Raw genomic sequence first — 26,563 nt, 5'->3', positions numbered from 1 at the left:
CAGATGTGAGTTTGTTAAATTAACGGTTCAACTTAAGGTCGTAACTTAATCAAACAACTGGGTGGATTGAGGCACTTGGAGTACCCAGTGTTGCCTGTATTTTTTGTAAATCCCGGAGTACCCGTGTGATCTTCCTATGGACTGCCACCCAGGCTCAAAGGGAACTAAGATGATTCATGCTAGAAACTTCCGTGTGCAGCCACAAGCTATTATGGGCTCTAGCATAGTTGAGTAAGTTACGTGAAGCTCTTGAAGAGGCAGATCAGCAAGTAGTGGGATGTAGGTTTGGTATGGTCTATCCGGAGTAGAGAGTTAATGTTTCTGAAAGACTGTTTCTCGGTCATCCGTTTCTCAAACACCCTGTAGTGCGAGAAATCCAACGAAGACGATCGAGTTTTGTGGGGAAAAGTGCGCAAACCTCTAGAGAGTGTACAATCTAATCATGGTTAGCCGTGTCCCCAATTATGGACAATTCTTGAGTATCTAGTACTTGGGTTATCATAAGTATCTCATCATGTTTAATTAATATTGTTGGGTTTTAATAACTTTAATTGGGATTGAGTTGGAGGAACCTTCTCAATGTTGTTCAACCACCATGATAGTTAAATTAAAATCTATTCCTTTGTTGTAGGGAAAAATTGGCTTTTCGCAAAACTGTAACCATAGAGCTTTCCACCAGCCAAATATGCATGTAGTGATAGCATTATTCTGTTCTTGCTCTACTGTGTTACCTTGTCAGCATATTGCATCTGCTGACCTGTTTTCGGGCTGCAACATATTATGTTGCAAACTTTTCAGACGAGGAGTAAGGTTCGTTAGGTCGTTGCCGTGCAGCTCAGCTATGCCGTTGGAGTTGATGGACTGACTTTATCTTCCAAGCCTTCCACTGTTATCATATTAGATGGCCTTAAGCCATATTATTGTAATAACTTCTCTCTTGAGACATTTGATGTAATAAGTGTGTGATTGCTACTCTGTTATAAATCCTTCGAGTACTGTGTGTGTCAGCATTACCGATCCAGGGATGACACTGAAGCACAGAGACTTGACCATCTGAGGTCGGGTCGCTGCAAGATGGTATCAGAGCACACACTGAGTGTAGGACACGACCACTAAGATAAACCCTAGGTCACCCTTCTCTTCTCATTTCTGACTCCTCTCCATTTTCTACTCCTTAGGATGACGGAGATGAAGAACAAGTTTGCACAACGAGATGAAGACACACCTTTTGGACGCCACTTAAAGGAAGTCACTAGGTACTTGAACATTGGAATACCAAGCTTCACCGGGACGTACAATGCCACTTTACCTGAAGAGGAGCGTTGGATGATTCAAGTACAAGTTCCAGGAAGGACGTTCTCGCCAACTTCTAAACCCATAGAGTTTTCTTTCAAAGCACCCACCCGGAGTCTAGGCAAGAGCATGGCAGCCCACATTACCATGGGACGCATTGGAGAAGTTTACAATAGGGAGCTTAAGGACACTATTTACCAAATATGTGGGTGCCGAGACGAGCAATGGGAAGTAATCAGCACCAGGAAGGATAAACCCACTGCAGCTTTCATCCAGGATTTAAACCAGCACATCTGACGTCAGGAAAACCAGATGTGCGCGGATATTATGGACTTGAAGAAGGCGAAGACTAGGATCATTGAGCTGGAGGAAGAACTCAAGTTTACACGCGATGGATATGAGGGGGAAATCAAGACACTACTGGAGAAGAATGACGACTTAGTCAAGAAGATCGGAGTATTCATGGGAGGACCAGCACCAATAGAAGAAGAAGAAGAACCCAAGCAGATACGCCCCGAGGACTACATCATCATCGACGACACCGATTGTGATCCTAGTGATGATGACTTTGAAGACGAAGCTGGAGACATCATGGAGTCTTCCACCGATCAAAATTTCTAAATGACTACCATATATTACTAGTATTCCCCCATGTATTTAGTAGTAGTTGAGCACTTGTGCGATAGTCCTAGATCGTTTGTATGCCCTTGCTTGCTTGATTGAGTGAAATGATTGTGTTTTTCTCATGTGCATATGGGTAGTGTTTCCTCATTAGACCTCTTTTCTATTCTAAATCTCTTCCATCTAAACCCCTCAGATGCCTCCGAGACGTGACACCGGTTTTGCTTTCCCACCGGAGCTCACCCAGTTGATCCAGCAGCAGAATACTTTGATGCAATTGCTAGTTCAGAACCAGGGCAACAACAACAACAACAACAACAACAACAAACAACCCGCCGCCCGTGGACAACCTATCCCGTTTTCTAAGGTTACAACCGCCGGTGTTTTCCAGTAGCACCGAGCCCATAGTTGCGGACGATTGGCTACGCCGTATTGGAAGGGAGTTGAGCACCGCAGGTTGCACAGATCCTGAGAGAGTGCGCTTTGCCGCACATCAATTGGATGGATCAGCAACCTCATGGTGGGAGAATTACACAACCACTTTCCTATAGCCAATGTCACTTGGGACCAGTTTTAGCAGGCTTTCCGCACAAGCCATGTCTCCTTAGACGCATAGTTCGGGACCCCCTACCTGAGATCCGCCGGTTTTGACACTGACATAGGTATATATAGGAGGAAGAAGTACGTTGGTGGAGAAATAGGGGGCCCATGAGGGTGGAGGGCGCGCCTGGGGGGGGGGGGTAGGAGCGCCCCCTACCTCGTGGCCTCCCTGTTGGTTGCTTGACGTAGGGTCCAAGTCTCCTGGATCTTGTTCGTTCCAAGAATCACGTTCCCAAAGGTTTCATTCCGTTTGGACTTCGTTTGATATTCCTTTTCTTCAAAACCCTAAAATAGGAAAAAACAGCAATTCTGGGCTGGGCCTCCGATTAATAGATTAGTCCCAAAAATAATATAAAAGTGGATAATAAAGCCCAATAATGTCCAAAACAGAAGATAATATAGCATGGAGCAATCAAAAATTATAGATACGTTGGAGACGTATCAAACATCCCCAAGCTATTCGATGTAATCTTCTTTTGCGGTGTGTTTGTTGAGACCGATGAATTGTGGGTTTATGATCAAGTTTATCTATGAACAATATTTGAATCTTCTCTGAATTCTTTTATGCATGATTGGTTATCTTTGCAAGTCTCTTCGAATTATCAGTTTGGTTTGGCCTACTAGATTGATCTTTCTTGCAGTGGGAGAAGTGCTTAGCTTTGGGTTCAATCTTGCGGTGTCCTTTCCCAGTGACAGTAGGGGCAGCAAGGCACGTATTGTATTGTTGCCATCGAGGATAACAAGATGGGGTTTTCATCATATTGCATGAGTTTATCCCTCTACATCATGTCATCTTGCTTAAAGCATTACTCTGTTCTTATGAACTTAATACTCTAGATGCATGCTGGATAGCAGTCGATGTGTGGATTAATAGTAGTAGATGCAGGCAGGAGTCGGTCTAGTTGTCTTGGACGTGATGCCTATATACATGATCATACTTAGATATTCTCATAACTATACTCAATTCTGTCAATTGCTCAACGGTAATTTGTTCACCCACCATAAAATACTTATGCTCTTGAGAGAAGCCACTAGTGAAACCTATGGCCCCCGGGTCTATCTTCATCATATTAATCTTCCAATAGTTATTTATTGCTTTTATTTTACTTTGCATCTTTATCAGAAACATACCAAAAATATTATCTTATCATATCTACTAGATATCACTCTCGTAAGTGACCGTGTAGGGATTGACAACCCCTTATCATGTTGGTTGAGAGGATTTATTTGTTTTGTGTAGGTGCGAGGGACTCACGCGTAGCCTCCTACTGGATTGATACCTTGGTTCTAAAAACTGAGGGAAATACTTACGCTACTTTGCTGCACCACCCTTTCCTCTTCAAGGGAAAACCAACGCAAGTGCTCAAGAGGTAGCAGGCGACGCCTCCAGTTCCAGCAATGTCCAGACCTCTCACCCATCTAGGCGCGTCATCACAATCTGTAGAACGAAGCCCATCCCAAGCACCAGTCATATGATGAAGGGATTGCTCAAGGAATCGATCGTGTTGCACTACAGAGGATTGTTCATCTTCCTTCAGTGGAGGAACTTATATCTGGTTAGAGTTTGAGCCGGTTAGTTTAATTTTATTTTATTTTCGAATTCAATCTTCTTTGTGTCCTTTGTACTAGGGAGGTCACCTTGCTATTGAAGGATACCGAGAAGAATTTTTTTCTTTAGGGAGAAGGATACTGAGGAGATATTTGATTCCAATTGGTGTTAAACATTGTTGCCAGTGTTCCCCCTCATGATAACTCCTGCATTCTTGACGAGTTAAGCCTTGGCCATACATCTTGAGGTTTTATCCTGCATGCAATAAACTTGCTGATTTCGAGTTCATGGCGAGATAGCATCACTCTCATTCATATATCTACTTAGTTAGTGAATAGTGTGCAGGGAGGAAACATCTCAAAGCACATATTTTTATTTTTTGTGTTTTATGGACAGAGGAAAGATGATATGCCAAACTGATCTTAGAGATTATTTAACCAGCCACTGTGTCTTTTGGTATCACTGAAACTTGGTGGAGAGATGATACGTCTCCAACATATCTATAATTTTTGATTGTTCCATGCTATTATATTATCCATCTTGGATGTTTTATATGCATTTATATGCTATTTTATATGATTTTTGGGACTAACCTATTAACCTAGAGCCCAGTGCCAGTTTCTATTTTTTTCCTTGTTTTTGAGTTTTACAGAAAAGGAATACCAAACGGAGTCCAATTGACGTGCCAATTTTTGATGATATTTTATGGACCAAAAGAAGCCCCCGGAGTAAAAGAGTTGGGCCAGAAGAGTCCCAGGTAATCCATGAGGGTGGGGGCACGCCCTACCCCCCGGGCACGCCGCCCTATCTCGTGGACGATTCGGGGACCCCCCTGACTTGTTCCCGATGCCAAAAATTCCTATAAATATAGAAACCTCCAGAAAATAACCTAGATCGGGAGTTCCACCGCCGCAAGCCTCTATAGCTACCGAAAACCAACCTAGACCCGTTTCGGCACCCTGCCGGAGGGGGGAATCCCTCTCCGGTGGCCATCTTCATCATCACGGCGCTCTCCATGACGAGGAGGGAGTAGTTCACCCTCGGGGCTGAGGGTATGTACCAGTAGCTATGTGTTTGATCTCTCTCTCTCTCTCTCTCTCTCTCTCTCTCGTGTTCTTGATTCAGCACGATCTTGATGTATCGCGAGCTTTCCTATTATAGTTGGATCTTATGATGTTTCTCCCCCTCTACTCTCTTGTAATGGATTGAGTTTTCCCTTTGAAGTTATCTTATCGAATTGAGTCTTTAAGGATTTGAGAACACTTGATGTATGTCTTGCATGTGCTTATCTGTGGTGACAATGGGATATTCACGTGATCCACTTGATGTATGTTTTGGTGATCAACTTGTGAGTTCCGTGACCTCGTGAACTTATGAATAGGGGTTGGCACATGTTTTCGTCTTGACTCTCCAGTATAAACTTTGGGGCACTCTTTGAAGTTCTTTGTGTTGGTTGAATAGATGAATCTGAGATTGTGTGATGCATATCGTATAATCATACCCACGGATACTTGAGGTGACATTGGATTATCTAGGTGACATTAGGGTTTTGGTTGATTTGTGTCTTAAGGTGTTATTCTAGTACGAACTCTAGGATAGATCGAACGAAAAGAATAGCTTCGTGTTATTTTACTACGGACTCTTGAATAGATCGATCAGAAAGAATAACTTTGAGGTGGTTTCATACCCTACAATAATCTCTTCGTTTGTTCCCCGCTATTAGTGACTTTGGAGTGACTCTTTGTTGCATGTTGAGGGATTGTTATATGATCCAACTATGTTATTATTGTTGAGAGAATTTTCACTAGTGAAAGTATGAACCCTAGGCCTTGTTTCAACGCATTGCAATTCCGTTTGTGCTTACTTTTATCATTAGTTACCTTGCTAATTTTATATTTTTCAGATTACAAAAACCTATATCTACCATCCATATTGCACTTGTATCACCATCTCTTCGCCGAACTAGTGCACCAATACAATTTACCATTGTATTCGGTGTGTTGGGGACACAAGAAACTCTTTGCTATTTGCTTGCAGGGTTGTTTGAGAGAGACCATCTTCATCCTATGCCTCCCACGGATTGATAAACCTTAGGCCATCCACTTGAGAGAAATTTGCTACTGTCCTACGAACCTCTGCACTTGGAGGCCCAACAACGTCTACAAGAAGAAGGTTGTGTAGTAGACATCAAGAGGGAATATGCTTTAATTTGAAACCAAAAGTTTACCTTCAGGCCGAGACGTGTTTTATGTAACACAGCTAATCTACCCACACCATGTATAATGGACTAAATCAGCTCAAAAAATTACTAATACACTATATACATATGAGTTCATGCTAATTTTAAAATACACCAAATCTAAAGACATATTACTACCAATCCATAACATTTAAGTGCACAAATAGATGGGTGCAACAACACGCACCATCAATGATATATTTTATATCTGAAAGCAACACTTAAACATACTAGCAGAGAAGACGAGATTCGGATTTAGAACACACCTCGTCGGCCATGGATCTGTATTGGTGCTTTCAGTCTGGAAGATCACTGAAGCGAGCAGCTCGTCGTGTCTCACCTCACCGGTCGTCGACTGCACCTCACTTGTCAGCCGAGGCGTGCAGCCTACAGGGGAGGCTCGACCACTTGGGGGCGGGAGTCGAGCTGTCGAGGGGCGGTCAGACGGGAGCGTCGGGAGGAGCGGCCGGACGGGAGGGGCCGTCAGGGCGGAGTGTCGGGAGGAGCAGCCAGACAGGAGCAGCCAGCTACTGCAACTAGGGTTGCTGCCGCGTGCACTGTGGCTTGTGGGTGTGGGGAACAAGATCCATCTGCGGCTGCGGGAGAAGTGAATGGTTGATAGCCTAATTGCTAATTGGGCTGGGCCAGCATCCTAGTCAACTGAACCAAGGCAAGGGGCCAAGCGGGGCCCGTCTACTTTTCGGTTAGTTGGTTAATACCGATCGCCGTCACTTTCCAACCGATGCAACCGGCTTCAGCGGTTCCTGATTTGTGAATCGTACCGCTAACCAAGAACCAGACTAACCAGCTGTGTGGTTACGATTCAGTTAATTTCGGTTTGGTTTCTCGGTTCGGTAACCAAACTCCCAGGGCTAGCCACAACAACCACTTGTATGATGGCATTGCAATAGCCATGGTTTTCACTAAAATGATTGAATAATTGTGTGCTCATGGAATTATTTCAATGCTAAGTAATAGATGCCTATGTGTGTCTTTCCAAAATGTAGTTCCTCCAAAGGGGGAAAAAGAGGGAAAAGAGTTGAAAGAAGAAAGAAAAAGAGAGTAGGGTGTTTCATGTTTATTGTGCGTTAGAAAATTTGATGCGTGAGTCCCGCTCCAAATTTCAACTCATTTAGACATATGAGCAGCTATCAGAAAAAGACAAATCACGCCAAAACAATACATGAACAATAAACTTTTTCACGGACCCTCAATTTGTCTTTTATGCCGAGAGCTCCTCAGATGTCCAAATGATTTGAAAATTGGAGCGGATCTCACGCATCAAATTGTATACCTCACCATTTTTTGGTTTTTTATTCTTTCTAGTATTTTTTTTGATTTTTTTCCGTCCACACGCAGATTTTTTTTGAGACAAACTCCGAAGCTTTTTATTCCGACGTCACAATGTTTACAAGGACGAAAGAGAGACCGTCCGACTATCCCAACCAAACCTGTCGGCCAGCCGGAAGGGATAATGCATGCTTCGCGAGCTTGTGAGCCTCGATATTCGAGCTCCTAAATTCGTGAGAAATATTACAGACTTGGAAAGATAGTGTATTCTCTATTATTTCATGTATGATCGCACCATACTCTGTTGGATTCTTCTCCTGGATATCTTGTACCACCACCTTCGCATCATAGGCCACCTGGATGTTTGCCACGTTCAAATCATCAGCTAGAGCTAGAGCCTCCCTGATCGCCATGCATTCAAGAGTCGCAGGTTCTGATATACCTCTAAAGACCACTGCCGAGGCTCCCAAGAAGTGCCCGCTTGGATCTCTAGAAATCGCTGCTACAGCTCCATGTCCTCTTCCTCTCCCCACTGCAGCATCAACATTAAACTCTGCTAGCCCTCCAGGTGGAGCGATCCAACCTGATCGTCGTGGCGCAGGTCTTGCACTCTGCGTCGATTTGATGGACTGCAGTGCGTTGAGTTCATTCACGTATGAGTGTACAAATGCGTGAACAGAAGACGGGCTTTGATAGATAATCTCTTAAATAGCCTTGCGGCGTGCTCCCCACAGTGCCCACAGAGTGACCACAAAGTTTGTAAACTCATCATGAGATAGCGCCTCTCGCATGAAGAAAAGCCACCTCTTCGGATCTAGTTCCTTGTTTCTGTTCAGCACATCAATTATATGTTCAGAAGACAGCGCCCATGTGCTTCGAGAAACAGTGCAGTTTAACAGCGCGTGTCTCCAAGTTTCTTCGGCTCCGCATAGGCAACACGCGGCCAAATCCACCATGTTTCGGTGATGCAAAAGTGTAGCCGTCGGAGTGGTACGCCTAGCAAATCTCCACATGAAGATCTTGAGCTTCGATGGTACCTTGATTCCCCAATGTTTTGTCCAACCATCGCCATCTGCGTGTGTGTGAGAAGACCCATCTTGTTCATATAACCAAGCTTCACGACTTAATTTCCTCTACTGAATCATCCTATAGGCGGTTCTCACCGAGAATATCCCCCGCCTATCTTCGCTCCATGCCCAAAAGTCGTTAATCTGTCTGGTGCAAAGAGGGATCTGCAAAATTGCGTCTGCATCAATTGGTATAAAGGTTGACCGAACTAGCTGTTCGTTCCACGAGGATGTAGCGTGGTTGATTAGTTCTGAAACTCTCTGTGGAGGATGTTGGATAAGAGATGTGATCGGTCTCTTTATAAGTGAGCGAGGTAGCCAATTGTCAAACCATATGTCGGTAGTTTCACCGTTGCCAATTCTCCTTACTAGTCCTTGCACCATAATGTCTCTCCCGTCCAGAATAGCCCGCCAGATCTGTGATGGATGGTGGCCCAACTCTGCTTCAAACAAAGATACATCCGGGAAATAAACACTCTTGAGAATGCGTGCGCTCAAGGATGTAGGGTGTTGGAGCAGAAGCCATGCCTGTTTGGACAGTAGTGCCAAGTTAAAAATTTCCAAGTCCCTAAAGCCAAGGCCACCAAGATGGTTAGGCTTCATCATCTCGTCCCAGGATACCCAGCTTGGCTTACGCTTCCCTTGCTTACTCCCCCACCAAAACTGCCTGATTAAGGAAGTGACACTCTCACATAAACCCCTTGGCAGGCGGAAACACGACATAGAAAACACCGGTATCGACTGCGCAACTGACTTGATAAGCACTTCCTTTCCCACATCTGACAATATTTTTTCCATCCAGCCTCTGATCCTTTCCCATACTCGGTCTCTCAAGTATCTGAAAGTGCCATTCTTTGAGTGCCCAACATCCGTAGGCATCCCCAAATACCTGTCGCTGAGGGATTCATTCTGGACATCCAAAGTGGTTTTGATGCTTTCTCTCATACCCTGCGGACAGCCTCTACTGAAAAGATAGATGATTTCTCGTGATTTATGCGCTGTCCTGAAGCCAAACAGTATGCGTCCAACAGGTTTGATACTGCAACAACACCTTCAACACTCGATTTAAACATCAGCATACTATCATCAGCGAAAAGGAGATGGTTCACGACGGGCGCCGTGGGAGCCACCTTGATCCCTTCTAGCTGAGACGACGAAGAACTGGATTTCAGTAGGCACGAAAGGCCCTCTGCTGCGATTAAAAAGAGGTATGGGGATATCGGATCTCCCTGCCGAATTCCTCTGGATGGATAAAAGTGTCAAGTCTCTCACCATTAAAAAGTACTGAGAACGATACTGACCGCACCATGTTCATGATGATTTGTACCCAGCTGGAGCGAAACCCAGCTTGATCATTATCGCCTGCAAGTAGTCCCACTCTAGTCTGTCGTATGCTTTCATCATATCGAGCTTTAGGGCACAAAAACTATTAACCTTGGCTTTGCTGCGCTTCATAAAGTGAAGACACTCATAAGCACTGATGATGTTATCTGTAATATGTCTTCCTGGCACAAAGGCCGACTGCTCCTCTGAAATAATCTCTGGGAGAACCTGCTTCAATCTGTTTGCAATCACCTTGGACGCGATCTTGTATAACACATTGCATAAGACTAATCGGCCGGAATTGAGTTAGCAAAGATGGATTCATTACCTTAGGGATGAGAACCAAAACAGTATCATTAATACTTTCTGCACTCTCCTCTCCCCGAATTATCCTTAGCACAACCTCCGTCACCTCAGCGCCACATAACTCCCAATGATGTTGATAGAAATGAGCTGGAAAACCATCGGGGCCGGGCGCTTTGGTTGGAAACATCTGAAAGAGGGATGTCTTAACTTCATCCTCCCTGTATGGTGCAACGAGAAGATCGTTCATCTCTGCTGAGACCTTAGTTGGTACACAATTGAGAACCGTTTCCATGTTGCTAACTCCCTCCGAAGTATAAAGAGATTTATAAAAATCATGTACCATTGCTTTGAGTTCCTCCGGGTCATCAGTCAGAGTCCCCAGAGAGTTTTGCAGGGCCTTAATCATATTTTTCTTCCTCCTAATGATTGCTCTCAAGTGAAAGAACTTCGTGTTCCTGTCACCCGCCGTGAGCCACTCAACCCTGGACCGCTGCCTCCATAAGATTTCCTCCCGATGATAAAGCTCTACTAGATTTTCATTAATCTTCAGCTCAGCATGAGAAGGTGCAGTTCTACATGGGTCCGCCCGAAGTTTCTCCAACTCCCCTTTTAACCTTTTAATTTCTTTCCGCACATTACCAAAAGTCTCATTATTCCAGCGCCCCAAATCAAGTGATATCGCCTGTAGCTTAGCTCGTAAGCCTTCTGCTCCATTACTAACTCCGCCTCCCGTCCATGCAGATGTAATAGTATTGCTCAAGGTTTCATGCCCTTCCCACATGACTTCATACCTGAAGGGTTTCTGCTGCCGACTGCTTTGCTGATATCTATTCAGGCGCATTAAAATTGGACAGTGATCAGAAGTCGCCGTCGTCAAGTGTGTCAAATCTGCTAATGGAAATCTTGCTCGCCAATCACCACTGACCAGCGCGCGATCCAGTCGGACCCTAGTGTAGGATCCTCCCCTTACCTTCTTTTCAAAAGTCCAAAAACGGCCATTATAGCCTATGTCCAGGAACACGCACACGTCTACTGCCTCCCGAAAACTCTGTATCTGTGCGTTGCTCCGTTGTCCCACTCCCTCATGCTCCTCGGGACGCAAAACTTCATTGAAATCACCAAGGCAAAGCTAGGGGAGGTTGCATGAAGAGCTAATGTTTTTCAGGGTGTCCCACGTTTTGTAACGTAAGTGGGTTTGTGCTTCGCCATACACTACCGTGGCTCTCCAAGGATCAAGCCCCTCCTCCACAATAGAGCAATCTATATGGTAATCCGAATAACCAAGAATTTCAACTTTTATTTCATTGTTCCAAAAAATACCAATACCTCCACTTCTACCTCGACTGTCAATTGCAAAACTATTGTCATAACCAAAGTGCCAGCTAGTGATTCTACCCTCGAGCCTTCTATCTGAGTTTCGACGATACATAAGAGGGTAGGGGTAAATTTGTTCGCAAACTCGCGAACCTCTCGAACTGTCGCGGCTTTACCCACGCCCCGACAGTTCCAGCATAGAACACTCATTGGACCCGGCGGTGCTCCTCGAAGGAGCCCGCCAAATTCTTCACAGTTGATGCTGACACGTCTGAGTCTTCTCCCGCCTTCTTGGTTCTCTTCAGGTCCCTATGCGGTGGGGGGCTGGCTGCTGTTATACCCGCAGGCACAATCGCAAGTGAGTTACCAACTGCAGGTGCCGTTTCTGAATTTTGGCGAGGCATGGGGTGTTTGGCTCCCAGCTCAGCTCCCGCGTTCCTCTTCCTGCTCTAGTCCTCCATCTTTGCGTCGCTAGCAGCCTTGCTTGGGTCATAATCCTGGGATGTGCCGTGCACCTGTCTCTCTGTCATGACATCTCTGCCCTCCTCAAAACGGCCACTTGAGCGCCCCCCGGCACGCCCACCTCTGCGGCCACCTCGCTGGCTACGGCCTTCTCCCGTCCCCCTTCCATTGCGCATGACCCAGTTAGAATAGAGATCCTTGAACACAAGGGCTGACGGAGGGTGAATGCCATTGCCGTGTTCCTTAAACTGGTGACCAAGCATACCACATACAACACACCAGTCGGGAAGCCTCTCGTACTTGACTCTGTATATCTGTCTCTTCCCCTCCCTAATCATAGAGACCACATTCTTTAGAGGGTTGTTGACGTTGATTCTAACCCACACTCGCTGGAAGTTGCCGACAAAGTCATGTGAGTTAGGTTCAGAGAAAAGAACCTCTCCCACTTTTGCTGCCAAAGGAGCCACCAGATGGGCATACAACTCTGGTACATCATGGATTTGGATCCATATGTTGATTGTCTCAAGTTTCACAGTGGACGGCTTCGTTATCCCATCATATGGCAGCAGAATCACCGCATCTCCCCTGAAATTCCATGGGCCGTCGTTCATAACTCTCTCCCAATCACCCAAGCAAGTGAATGTGACCGTATACAAGTTTTCCTCCAGAGGCTTGAACCTGGCCTCCTGCGCAATATCCCATGCCGATCTCATGTTTCTGAAAAACCAAGTCTGGCTGTAGGTTTTGGAGGTGTTAACCCTAGCTAGGGCTACCCATCTCGGCCCCTCCGGCGGCGCAGGTTGCTCATCGAAGACCACGTCGTCCAAGTCCTCCTCCTTCAATCCCAACTCCTTCATCAACTGCTCGACATCACTGATCCCGGAGGAACTAGCTCCGGAATTCTCCATGAATACTCTCACCCGAAGAACAGATCGGGTAACTTGATGGGGAACCCTAGTTTCCGCCGACCCCTTCCTTGCCACGGGCGAGACGACAACCCTGGGAGGCCGCCCCCTCCTTGCCGCGTCGAGAACGGGGTTTGATCGGTGGTAGGGACAAAACTCGACGGCGGCGAAGATCGCCCCGGGAGAACTCGGCGAAACCCTAACTAGAGGGAAGTATTCAGTATCAGGTCCGCATGCAGATGAGCTCGCGTGCAGAGATGGATTTTCGGAAAAAAGGAACCTACCGAAATCTCCACAGTTGGGCCGAAAAAGTCCAAGATCAAGAGCTGCACTGGGCCGGGCCTGCTCGCAAGATTATAAGTTGGCGCACCGCACCGCACCTCCCGGACAGCGCTAAAAACCGCTCTCCCCACCCAATTTCCCCTTCTTCTCGGTGGAGGCGAACGACGAACCCTAACCGCGCGAGGAATAAGGAATGCCCAGACCCGCAAGGTACGCTCACCAAATCCCACCGAAATTTCCAGTCTGCAATCCAATCGATGGTTTGTGTGTGGGGTGGGGGTGGGGGTAGCGGCCGGCGGTGGTGATTCGTGACGGACTTTTTATCCTAATGCATAACCAATTGTTCGCAGGACGGCGACGATGGCGGCGGTTCGGTGCGCGGCGAGGAGCCTCGGTGGCTCACTGCTCCAGCGAACGCAGGCTGCGGTCGCGGAGGAGGGACGCCGGCTCGTGCCAAGCAGGTTCATGCGCTCCCGCCAGCTCTCCACCAAGGTATCTGAACCAAAATTTGCATATTTTTTCACATGATCTATCTCACGTCATCCACGATGTAGCCAGCCATAATCGAATTCTTTGCAATTGAAACAGCAGCATGCGTGTGTCTCTTGTATTGGCTACTACTAGAAACAAGAGCAAAGTTACTTACTTAGCGTCATCATGTATACCAGTACTTGTTTTAACCTGACCTGAACCTATACATCCTGACCTAGTGCTGCTTGTTGCAACAGGAGGTACTGCATGCTAATCATATCATTAGGCAACCTTATCGGTTGATCTGATCATGAATTTTTATGCATAAGATCGATTGATGTTGTGTTGCTGATGTTTTGATATCTTGAACCATCTCCTCTTCTTCTTGCTTCACTTACTAGTTAGTACTCCCTCTGTAAAGAAATACAGAGTATAAGATCGTTTAGATCACTATATTAGTGATATAAACGGTCTTATATTTCCGTACTAGTCAATAGTTTGTTTCCAAAGCACACACGCACACACTGCCAATTGATCCACTAGCCCAACATGATTTATGTTTCTCACGACATCAAGGATCGATGTAGCCTGTGATAATTGAATTATGTGCAATTGAAACAGCAACACACATGCGTCTCTTGTATTACCTACCATAAAAAATGAGCAAAATTACTTGCTTATCATGGTCATACTAGTCTAACCTGACGCCTGACGAACTAGCAACAGGACTACATTGGAATCATATCACTAAGCAACCTTATTTTCCTGGTTGATCGGAGCATGACTTTTTACTCACCCCTTTAGCAAATACTCCGTTATTACTTGTCGCTCAAATGGATGTATCTAACATTTAAATACATCTAGATACATTCATTTGAGCGACAAGTAGTTTCGGACGGAGGTAGTAATTAATTGCATCACATAAAGATGGATGTTGCTGTGGTTTCGCATCTTCTTCTGCTTCATGCACATCCTAGCTAGTATGATTCTGTGACATCATTTGTCCAAATCGGGCAAGTGTGATTCTGTGACTAGTAGCTACACGTGCACCATGCTTTCTTAACTGACAGACAAGACATTATCCTTCTTAATTATTTACCAGCCACAGTCAGCGCTTGTACTTAATGATTGATGATGCAAAGTGTGTATAAATCCAGCATGCTGGCAAGATCCCGGAGGAACTGGAGCCGTCTGAAGTGGACGCTCAGTATAAGCTGGCGAGGGCGAAGCTGGGTGCAACGTTAGATAAGTTGGAGAAGGAACAGGCAGATAAGACTATGTTGTACGTAGAGGATCAAACTTGATATATGTTGTACGACAGGAGTTGGTACATATATTCTCATTTGACCTACCTCGTTCTACCTGCAGGCGCTTGAAATCCATCGGACGTGCGGTTGACGGCGTGATCAATGGAGTTGTCAAGTTGGCAGCTTTCTGTATGGTTACTGCTGTTGCTTTTGGTGGCGAAGGGGTAGAAGCACAGGCTGTTACCAAGGGAAGCCAGTGAAGACAAGATGGAACAATGAGAACCAAAGATGGCCCAGCTTGTTTTAAGTTCAATTATGACCTCTGCAGTTTGGCTATCATGTTATTATATCTCTTATCTGTCTATCTAGTGAGTACTGTAGATTGATCCGAACATACTTGCGTAACTGGTATGGTCACTGGCATGCATGGTTGGTGTTATTGGCTTCTGTCTTGAAGTGATTGTAATCAACTTAGAAGTGTTCACTTTCTGAAACTAATTGTGTGACGTCTTGTACAGATACTTTCACTTCATGACTGCCCTGTTTTTTTTTCTCCTGTCGTCAAACTGTGGGCTTGTCTTGACCTAGTCATCTCCAAGTGCCTTTTATCTATGAAGCACCGATACGGCGACACCGATACGGCGATACGGGATACGGCAATTTCTAGAAACATCAATACAGCGATACGGCAAGTATATATAAATAATTAATAAAATGACATGTAATAAAGGCAAAACATAATACAATGTGTGAGATGAGATCAAAATACTAGCCCATTGGTTGCAGCCAAGCGCATAGGATACAGGACACGACAAGCAGCCAAGCACGGACGCGACGCAATCATACCTTGTTGTTGCTGGCGACATGCGGCGGCGACAGAGAAGACTCAAGTCACTCCATGCGGCGGCAAGGCGAGCCGGCAGGGTGGAGAGGCGATTCAAGGCGGCGGCGGCAACGAGCTACTGCAGGCGGCGGCGGCGGCCGCGCACTGCCTGCTGTCGCCAGATCCAATCCTTCGTGGTCGAACAGAGAGGAGAGAGCTGATGTTAGGTTAGGCTTGTGGGCTTCTATTGGGCTCAAGGCTGCCGGCGACGTGCTTGCCGTATCCCGGCCGTGTCCACAGCGTGTCGCCACCGTATCGTGTTTATTTTCTTTTCTTTTTGAATCAAAAATCGGGATACTTCAGCGATGCCTCTATCGAAGCCGTATCAGGCGTATCGAAGTATCGGCCACGTACAGTATGCCGATACAGCTAATCTTGACGTATCGATGCTTCGTAGCCTTTTATGCACATGAGGTTATTCATTTAGCACTCACTTACAAAACTGTTCAAAAACAAATGGAGCAACCTTTCCCTTTAAATGAATAAATAAATAGAGACGCCTAACAAAGAAATGAAATTTGAGACCACCAGCGTCTCTGCAGGTTTGCTCCAGATTTTTGTGATTTGTTCTAGATTTTTGTTATCTGTATTTTTTTTGGGGAAATTTGAGGATTTGCCACGCCTTTAATTACACTTTGAGAATTTGCCCCCGTTTACCCTATAAAAGGATTTGCCATGCATTTGTTGTAATCTTGAGGATTTGCCCTTGACGAGACGGGCCACGGCAAAATGACCAACAAACCCTTGTGTTGATCTATGTGAGAGGCAGCCAAAACCCCGATCGTTCTGTCCCAGATATCACACTCGTCTGGTACGATTTAGGCGGCAGCGGCGAAGGTGACCTCGATCTCCACGACGACAGCGGCGGCGCCGGCGGCTGCAACCTGGTAAGATGTGGCACTATATGCCCTTCCTTCGACCATCACCTGCTCCCCCAAGGTCGTTGTTCCTCTAGTGCGACATGTCAATACGTCCATCTTTTGCCTTAGTATGAGTCTGAACCAACTCCTAGATTTATTCCCAAAACATAGTTAATCAACAAACTCGAAAAAAAAGCATCTCTAGATTTTCTGCAAAATCAGAGTCCTGCCATTATCTCCCACTTGATTGTTAACTAGTAAATGCACACGTACGTGTAATCTTAGGATTTGTTTTTGTTTCTTCTAGTTAGAAGTCATATATTTATCATCATGTTGAGGGTCTAATGATGTAACGAAGTCCCACTAACCGAAATTCATGCAAACATAATGTAGTATACTACTTGACCTACAATTCTCAGTGTAAATTTACAAATACAATATACGTCGTCTACTATAGTAAACCTTGATAAGCTTAAACTACTGATCTTTATACAAGACATAAGAAACATCTGACACTAAGTAATGAATACACATGAATTTAAAACATCAAGCAAGAAAATTACCCATTATTGTTAGATTAACTCTACCTTTTTATTAATCCACAACTGATTCCTCTTAAACCTAAAAAATCATCAAAATCTTCAGTGTCTGCATCCCCTATTCCTATTTGCCGCTGCGGTCAAGCTGTGATGTTTGCGTCCTCTTCATGGGCCAATGTTGCCAAAAACCTCCCATGTTTTCGTTTACTGAGTTGTGGTGTTTGCAGACCAAAATTATGGCAGCAGCTGCGCTTGCATTATGGGTGCAACAACAATGGCAGCGTGAGGACAAACCTGAATCTTCTTTAGAAAACTAGCACCAAAAGGCATTGTCTATCTCACACCACCAGCGTCAACTCCATCTCTTCATACAAATGGGTTAAAAATTATACAGAATCCTATGTGGTTAATTGTACAGGCAAGTAACCAGATGGGGGGGGCACATACCTCATCCTTAAGCTGTGAGAGGGCAAAAGTTCCAACTGATCCACTACCCGGCTGCTATCAAAAGTTCCAATTAAGTGCTGAAAGTTCTTGTTTTATGGAGCATCATCTATATGAGAATGTAGTGACCCGGCCTGAAATCGGCCAAGTCTCCGTGTATCGGTACCATCCCAAGATCATGCCGGCACACACAGTGCATTGATGAAAATTTCAAAGTTCAATCACACCTGATTTATTACATGATTCTCATATAGTCTTTATTACAATAGAATAAATTCGGTCGAAGGCCGACTCATGAGGAAAAATTAAATGCTGTGGAAACGTAGACGATAAGCGAGTCCATCCGACTCCATAGGGCAATTACCGGGCGTGGATCGTAGCCTCACTCCTGATCGGAAAACTCCTCTGCAACATGAGACGTTGTAGCCGTGTAGGTCAGCATTTTGAATATGCCGGCAAGTCATAGAGAAAGACAATAATAACAACGCTAATACTATATACAATTTGGCTGTGGGGCTCTAAGGTTAAGTTTTTGCGAAAAAGCCAATTTTCCCTACAACAAAAGGACTTGTTTGCAGTTACTACAAAATGTTGGTTGTTAATGAGATGGTTCCGCCAACCAGTGTCTCATACCCGAAATCATCATAACCCATCAATTTATTATGTTTGGTGTTGAGATTTCAGAAATACTCCAATTCCAGAGGCTCAGTTGTCTGTAACCGGTGACATGGCTAAGAGTCTTGTGCACTTTACACGCAAGAATCGTTCCCTCCTTTATGTTCTCGCACTGCCTGCTGTTTGAAGACGGGACGAACGAAACAAGGTCTTTCGTAGAGATCCTCTGGGCCACTGCCGGTGCCCATCCATGTCCTACCGCTCTTCTACATCTGTTGGCACCGTCCGTCCAGATTCACGCCTAGGGTCGACCAAGCCAGAGCCCATAATGGCTTGCAGCTCCACATGTAACACTACAAAAAAATACACTTCCGTGATGATACGTGTTTGTCATAGTAGGTCACGTTTTCTGTCATGCATGTACATCCATGACGATTTTATGACAGAATCAAGATAGTCATACCTGTGCTGTCGTAGAAGTGTTCCATGACATTACCAAAATTATCATCATGGAAGTGTCCACTTCCATGACGATAAATCGCGCGTCACAGAAGTGCTTTTGTCAAGGGTGACCGACACGTGGCATCCATTGTAACGGGTCGCTGTTAAGCTATCGGTTCCGGTTTTGGATCCGATAACCCGTTAACAACCCGGACCAATGGGAAATTTCCACGTGTAAAATTCTAATTGGCCGGAGGAAACATGTGTCAGCTTGTTAGTGGGTCAGATAGGCGCCTATGATATGTCGACACGTGCGACGACCCACCACTGGCCCATTTAGCTTACAAAGGCCGGCCGGTTTGACTTGGTCAAAAGTTAGCGGGCTGGCCCATGAAAAGCCTGTTAACGGTCTCTTCGCAAATAGCCCATTTTACGGCCCGGTAACTCACGGCTTGTTAGGGCCTACCCGCAATCGGCCCAATAACGTCATGTGGACCGTCGAATATAACACTAGCTCGTTTCACTTTCGACCCATGTATGGCCCACAACGTCTTTCGGCCCATATGAGGCCTTCGTATCTTTAGGCCCTTTAGAGGCCCACGGTGACTCTATCCCATAATGAACAGTAAATTTCTTTGTACCCGTTAACGGCCCATGATTCACATGGGCCATTTCCAGCCCATGTTAGCTTTCGGCCTACTGATGGCCCATACGTTCTTGGGCTCCTTTCCGGCCCTCGATTAATTCCAGCCCATTACTGGCATGTTTCCCTAATGGGCCAAATTCGGCCCATGGCAAGAGTCGACCCATTTCTGGCCCATTAACCCATTGCGCCGTTTCTAGCCCGTCCTATATTCTGGCCCATTAATGACCCGTTATGCCTGTGACAGAATTAAGCCTTTGTTGTCCTTCGGCCTGCTAATGACCCGTTACCGTGCTGGGCTGATACCAATTACGCCCGTTTACGGCCCATGTAGACCCATTTATCCGACGGCCCGAGGCCCACCGATTCTACGACCCTGTTGGAGGCCCAATTATCGGCGGTCCGTAGGAGGCCCATGGATTCTACGGCCCGTAGCAGGGTCAAGGTTACCACGGTCCGTATATGGCCCATGGTTGTTGCGGCCACTAGAAAAACCAGGGAAAAAGAAGACTAGGAAATAAATAAGCCCGAAACTAATGCTAGGCTATTAAGGCGGTTGCACAGATTACATCCAGATGGCATCAAAGATCGCCACCAGTGCAAATATAGGAAACACCCTACACTATACAAAAATGGCTTGTTGTTTTCTTCAGCCGATGGCTGCACGTTAAGAACAAATTTTGTATCTCAACAAAACAAATTACAACTATAAAATAAAAGGAAGGTTGACATAAAAGTTAACATCCTGGCATATAAATGCACCACCAGAAGTTTAGAATCTTAGTTCATTTGACCTGACTGTTACGTTTTCATGCTGTATTGTCCGATGGAGCACCATAACCTTCGCCTTCATTTCTCCTAGGCTCATGAACAACATAGCAAATGTCTGATAGTCTGGTTTCAAAACCATGCATATCTTGACGACATCGAACAATGTCCGTCCTTGTTTCACAAAGGGTCTCTGTTAGGGAATTGACTTGTGTCTGGAGCGCAGATATAACATTATTTTGAGCTTGCATATCTTTATCATGAGGCAGTTTGGACGAGATTGCCTTAACAACCAACCCAATATTACGCAGGAACGTGCTTTTGGCACTGTTAGTGGACAAGTACTGACCCACTGCAGCAAGAGCTGACATTGCGGTTATAGTTGCCTCGCCACCTTTGATACATCTCCAACGTATCTATAATTTTTGATCGTTCCATGCTATTATATTATCTATTTTGGATGTTAATGGGCTTATTTATACGTTTTTATATTATTTTTGGGACTAACCTACTAACCCAAGGCCCAGTGCAAATTGCTGTTTTTTTGCCTATTTCAATGTTTCGCAGAAAAGGAATATCAAACGGAATCCAAACGGAATAAAACCTTTGGGAGAGTTATTTTTGGAACAAACGTGATCTAGGGAACTTGGAGTGGACGTCAAGCAACCAACGAGGAGGCCACAAGGTAGGGGGCGCGCCTACCCCCCTGGGCGCGCCCTCCCCCCTTGTGGGCCCCTCGTGGCTCCACCGACCTACTTCTTCCTCCTATATATATTCATATACCCCGAAAACATCCAAGAGCACCACGAAACCCTATTTCCACCACAGCAACCTTCTGTACCCAAGAGATCCCATCTTGGGACCTTTTCCGGAGCTCCACCGGAGGGGGAATCAATCACGGAGGGGCTCTACATCAACTCCATGGCACCTCCGATGATGTGTGAGTAGTTTACCTCAGACCTTTGGGTCCATAGTTATTAGCTAGATGGCTTCTTCTCTCTCTTTGGATCTCAATACAATGTTCTCCTTGATCTTCTTGGAGATCTATTTGATGTAACTCTTTTTGCGATGTGTTTATCAAGATCCGATGAATTGTGAGTTTATGATCCAATTTATCTATGAACAATATTTGATTCTTCTCTGAAATCTTTTATGTATGATTGGTTATCTTTGCAAGTCTCTTCGAATTATCTGTTTGGTTTGGCCTACTAGATTGATATTTCTTGCAATGGGAGAAGTGCTTAGCTTTGGGTTCAATCTTGCGGTGTCCTTTCCCAGTGACAGCAAGGGCAGCAAGGCACGTATTGTATTGTTGCCATCGAGGATAAAAAGATGGGGTTTATATCATATTGCTTGAGTTTATCCCTCTACATCATGTCATCTTGCCTAATGCATTACTCTGTTCTTATGAACTTAATACTCTAGATGCATGCTGGATAGCGGTCGATGTGTGGAGTAATAGTAGTAGATGCAGAATCGTTTCGGTCTACTTGTCGCGGACATGATGCCTATATACATGATCATGCCTAGATATTCTCATAATTATGCACTTTTCTATCAATTGTTCGACAGTAATTTGTTCACCCACCGTAATACTTATGCTATCTTGAGAGAAGCCACTAGTGAAACCTATGGCCCCCGGGTCTATTCTCCATTATATTAATCTCCCGTCAACAAGCTATTTCTATTACCATTTATTTTGCAATCTTTACTTTCAATCTATATCATAAAAATACCAAAAATATTTATCTTATTGTTATTATCTCTATGAGATCTCACTCTCGTAAGTGACCGTGAAGGGATTGACAACCCCTTTATCGCGTTGGTTGCGAGGTTCTTATTTGTCTGTGTAGGTACGAGGGACTTGCGTGTAGTCTCCTACTGGATTGATACCTTGGTTCTCAAAAACTGAGGGAAATACTTATGCTACTTTGCTTCATCACCCTTTCCTCTTCAAGGGAAAACCAACGCAGTGCTCAAGAGGTAGCAAGAAGGATTTCTGGCACCGTTGCCGGGGAGATCTACGCACAAGTCAACACATACCAAGTACCCATCACAAACTCTTATCCGTCGCATTACAATATTTGCCATTTTCCTCTCGTTTTCCTCTCCCCCACTTCACCCTTGCCGTTTTATTCGCCCTCCTTTTCTGTTCCCCTTCTATTTTCTAGTTCATCTCTTTTTCGCTTGCTTCTTGTGTGCTTGTGTGTTGGATTATTTGTCACGATGGCTCAAGATAATACTAAATTGTGTGACTTTTCTAATACCAACAATAATAATTTTATTAGCACTCCGATTTCTCCTCTTACCAATGCTGAATCTTGTGAAATTAATGCCGCTTTGCTGAATCTTGTCATGAAAGATCTGTTTTCCGGCCTTCCTAGTGAAGATGCCGCTACCCATCTAAACAACTTTGTTGATTTGTGTGATATGCAAAAGAAGAAAGATGTGGATAATGATATTGTTAAATTGAAGCTATTCCCGTTTTCACTTAGAGATCATGCTAAAACATGGTTTTCTTCTTTGCCTAAAAACAGTATCGATTCATGGAATAAGTGCAAAGATGGTTTTATCTCTAAGTATTTTCCTCCCGCTAAGATCATCTCTCTTAGAAACAATATTATGAATTTTAAGCAACTTGATCATGAACATGTTGCACAAGCATGGGATAGGATGAAATTAATGATACATAATTGCCCCACACATGGTTTGAATCTTTGGATCATTATACAAATTTTTTATGCCGGATTGAATTTTGCTTCTAGAAATATTTTAGATTCGGCCGCGGGAGGCACTTTAATGGAAATCACTTTAGGAGAAGCTACTAAACTCCTAGATAATGGTATGGTTAATTATTCTCAATGGCACACTGAAAGATCCACTAGTAAAAAGGTGCATGCTATAGAAGAAATTAATGTTTTGAGTGGAAAGATGGATGAACTTATGAAATTGTGTGCTAATAAGAGTGTTTCTTCTGATCCTAATGATATGCCGTTGTCTACTTTGATTGAGAATAATAATGAATCTATGGATGTGAATTTTGTTGGTAGGAACAATTTTGGTAATAATACATATAGAGGTAATTTTAATCCTAGTCCATTTCCTAGTAATTCCTCTAATAATTATGGTAATTCCTACAACAATTCTTATGGAAATTATAATAAGATGCCCTCTGATTTTGAATCTAATATTAAAGAATTTATTAGTTCGCAAAAGAGTTTCAATATCTTGATTGAAGAAAAATTGTCTAAGATTGATGAGTTGGCTAGGAACGTGGATAGAATTTCTCTTGATGTTGATTCTTTGAAGCTTAGATCTATTCCACCTAAGCATGATATCAATGAGTCTCTCAAAGCTATGACAATTTCCATTGATGAGTGCAAGGAAAGAACCTCTAGGATGCGTGCTAAAAAAGATTGCTTTATGAAAGCGTGTTCTTCTAGTTTTGATGATAATAAGGATGAAGATCTAAAAGTGATTGATGTGTCCCCTATTAAATCTTTGTTTTGCAATATGAATCTTGATAATGATGGGACTGGACATGATTCAAATTTAGTTAAAAGACGCCCCAATGATTCGGAGTTTTTAGATCTTGATGCAAAAATTGGTCAAAGTGGGATTGATGAGGTTAAAACTTTCATAGCAATGAACCCACTATTTTGGATTTCAAGGAATTTAATTGTAATAATTGTTCTTTAATAGATTGTATTTACTTGTTGCAATCCGTGCTAAATTCTCTGCATGCTTATAGTCAAAATAAAGCTTTTACTAAGCATATCGTTGATGCTTTAATGCAATCTTATGAAGAAAAGCTTGAATTGGAAGTTTCTATCCCTAGAAAACTTCATGATGAGTGGGAACCTAATATTAAAATTAATATTAAAGATCATGAATGCTATGATTTATGTGATTGGGTGCTAGCGTTTCCACGATTCCAAAAACTTTGTGTGATGTGTTTGGTTTTCGTGAATTTGATGATTGTTCTTTAAATTTGCACCTCGCGGATTCCACTATTAAGAAACCTATGGGAAGGATTAATGATGTTCTTATTGTTTCAAATAGGAATTATGTGCCCAAATATTTCATTGTTCTTGATATTGATTGCAATCCTACATGTCCTATTATTCTTGGTAGGCCTTTCCTTAGAACGATTGGTGCAATTACTGATATGAAGGATGGGAATATTAGATTCCAATTTCCGTTCAGGAAAGGCATGGAACACTTTACTAGAGAGAAAATTAAATTACCTTATGAATCTATTATGATAGACACTTATGGGTCGCATACCAAAGATGATAATACCTAGATCTATTCTCGCTTTTATGCCTAGCTAGGGGCGTTAAACGATAGCGCTTGTTGGGAGGCAACCCAATTTTATTTTTGTTCCTTGCTTTTTGGTTATGTTTAGTAATAAATAATTCATATAGCCTCTGTTTAGATGTGGTTTTATTCTTTTAATTAGTGGTTGTGCCAAGTAGAACCTTTGGGAATACTTGGGGAAAGTCTTTGCGATCTTGCTGTAAAAAACAGAAACTTTAGCGCTCACGAGATTTGCTGCCATTTTTTACTGGAGAGTGAGATTAAGTTGATTATTTTTGAAGATGATTAATAGATAAATTCCTAACTTCCAGAAATTTATTTTAGAATTCTTGGGGTTACAGAAGTATTTGAAACTTACAGATTACTACACACTGTTCTGTTTTTTGACAGATTCTGTTTTTCGTGTGTTGTTTGTTTATTTTGATGAATCTATGGCTAGTATCGGAGGTTATGAACCATAGAGAAGTTGGAATACAGTAGGTTTAACACCAATATAAATAAAGAATGAGTTCATTACAGTACCTTAAGTGGTGGTTTATTTTCTTTTACTAACGGAGCTCATGAGATTTTCTGTTTAAGTTTTGTGTTGTGAAGTTTTCAAGTTTTGGGTAAAGATTTGATGGATTATGGAACAAGGAGTGGCAAGATCCTAAGCTTGGGGATGCCCATGGAACCCCAAGGTAAAATTCAAGGACAACCAAAATCCTAAGCTTGGGGATGCCACGGAAGGCATCCCCTCTTTCGTCTTCTTCTATCGGTAACTTTACTTAAGACCATATTTTTATTCACCACATGATATGTGTTTTGCTTGGAGCCTCTTGTATGATTTGAGTCTTTGCTTTTTAGTTTAACACAATCATACTTTCTGTACACACCTTTTGGGAGACACACACATGAATTGAAATTTATTAGAATACTTTATGAGCTTCACTTATATCTTTTGAGCTAGATAATTTTGCTCTAGTGCTTCACTTATATCTTTTAGAGCACGGTGGTGGTTTTATTTTATAGAAATTATTGATCTCTCATGCTTCACTTATATTATTTTGAGAGTCCTTTAGAACAGCTTGGTAATTTGCTTTGGTTATGAAGCTAGTCCTAATATGATAGGCATCCAAGATGGGTATAATAAAAACTATCATAGAAAGTGCATTGAATACTATGAGAAGTTTGATACTTGATAATTGTTTTGAGATATAAAGGTGGTGATATTAGAGTGTGCTAGTTAAGTAATTGTGAATTTGAGAAATACTTGTGTTGAAGTTTGCAAGTCACGTAGCATGCACTATGGTAACCGTTGTGTAACAAATTTGAGACATGAGGTGTTCTTAGATTGTCTTCCTTATGAGTGGCGGTCGGGGACGAGCGATGGCCTTTTCCTACCAATATATCCCCCTAGGAGCATGCACGTAGTGCTTGGTTTTTGATGACTTGTAGATTTTTGCAATAAGTATGTGAGTTCTTTATGACTAATGTTGAGTCCATGGATTATACGCACTCTCACCCTTCCATCATTAATAGCCTCTTTGGTACCGTGCATTGCCCTTTCTCACCTTGAGAGTTGGTGCAAACTTCGCCGGTGCATCCAAATCCCGTGATATGATACGCTCTATCACACATAAACCTCCTTATATCTTCCTCAAAACAGCTTACCTACCTATTATGGCATTTCCATAGCCATTCCGAGATATATTGCCATGCAACTTTACATCGTTTCATTTATGACACGCTTCATCATTGTCATATTGCTTTGCATGATCATGTAGTTGACATCGTATTTGTGGAAAAGCCACCATGCATAAATTTTCATACATGTCACTCTTGATTCATTGCCCTTCCCGGTACACTGCCGGAGACATTCATATAGAGTCATATTTTGTTCTAGTATCGATTTGTAATCATTGAGTTGTAAATAGATAGAAGTGTGATGATCATCATTAATTGAGCATTGTCCCAAATAAAAAAGAGGAAGGACAAAAAAAGGGAAGGCCCAAAAAAAGAAAAAAAGAAAAAGGGACAATGCTACTATCCTTTTTTCCACACTTGTGCTTCAAAGTAGCACCATGATCTTTATGATAGAG

At 43.5% G+C, this 26,563-nt stretch overlaps 1 protein-coding gene across 1 annotated transcript; it reads left to right on the top strand.

The window, feature by feature from the left end:
- The first annotated feature begins 13,331 nt into the window (after positions 1–13,331).
- LOC123150045 (uncharacterized) lies at positions 13,332–15,520 on the top strand. Its single transcript, XM_044569861.1, has 4 exons — positions 13,332–13,461; positions 13,602–13,743; positions 14,880–15,004; positions 15,091–15,520. The coding sequence occupies exons 1-4, from the start codon at positions 13,445–13,447 to the stop codon at positions 15,227–15,229; spliced, it is 423 nt and encodes a 140-aa protein (XP_044425796.1). The 5' UTR covers positions 13,332–13,444; the 3' UTR covers positions 15,230–15,520.
- Positions 15,521–26,563: the final 11,043 nt, after the last annotated feature.

The sequence above is a fragment of the Triticum aestivum genome, chromosome 1A, assembly GCF_018294505.1.
Source record: "Triticum aestivum cultivar Chinese Spring chromosome 1A, IWGSC CS RefSeq v2.1, whole genome shotgun sequence".
Taxonomy (NCBI): domain Eukaryota; kingdom Viridiplantae; phylum Streptophyta; class Magnoliopsida; order Poales; family Poaceae; genus Triticum; species Triticum aestivum.
The sequence above is the reverse complement of the archived record's forward strand: the minus strand, read 5'-3'. Positions and strand labels throughout refer to the sequence as shown.

Excerpts from the sequence above, each read along its gene's own strand:
- LOC123150045 (XM_044569861.1), top strand. Across the intron at positions 13,744-14,879 it reads CCCGCCAGCTCTCCACCAAG|CATGCTGGCAAGATCCCGGA; the intron begins GTATCTGAACCA and ends GTATAAATCCAG. Across the intron at positions 15,005-15,090 it reads CAGGCAGATAAGACTATGTT|GCGCTTGAAATCCATCGGAC; the intron begins GTACGTAGAGGA and ends TTCTACCTGCAG.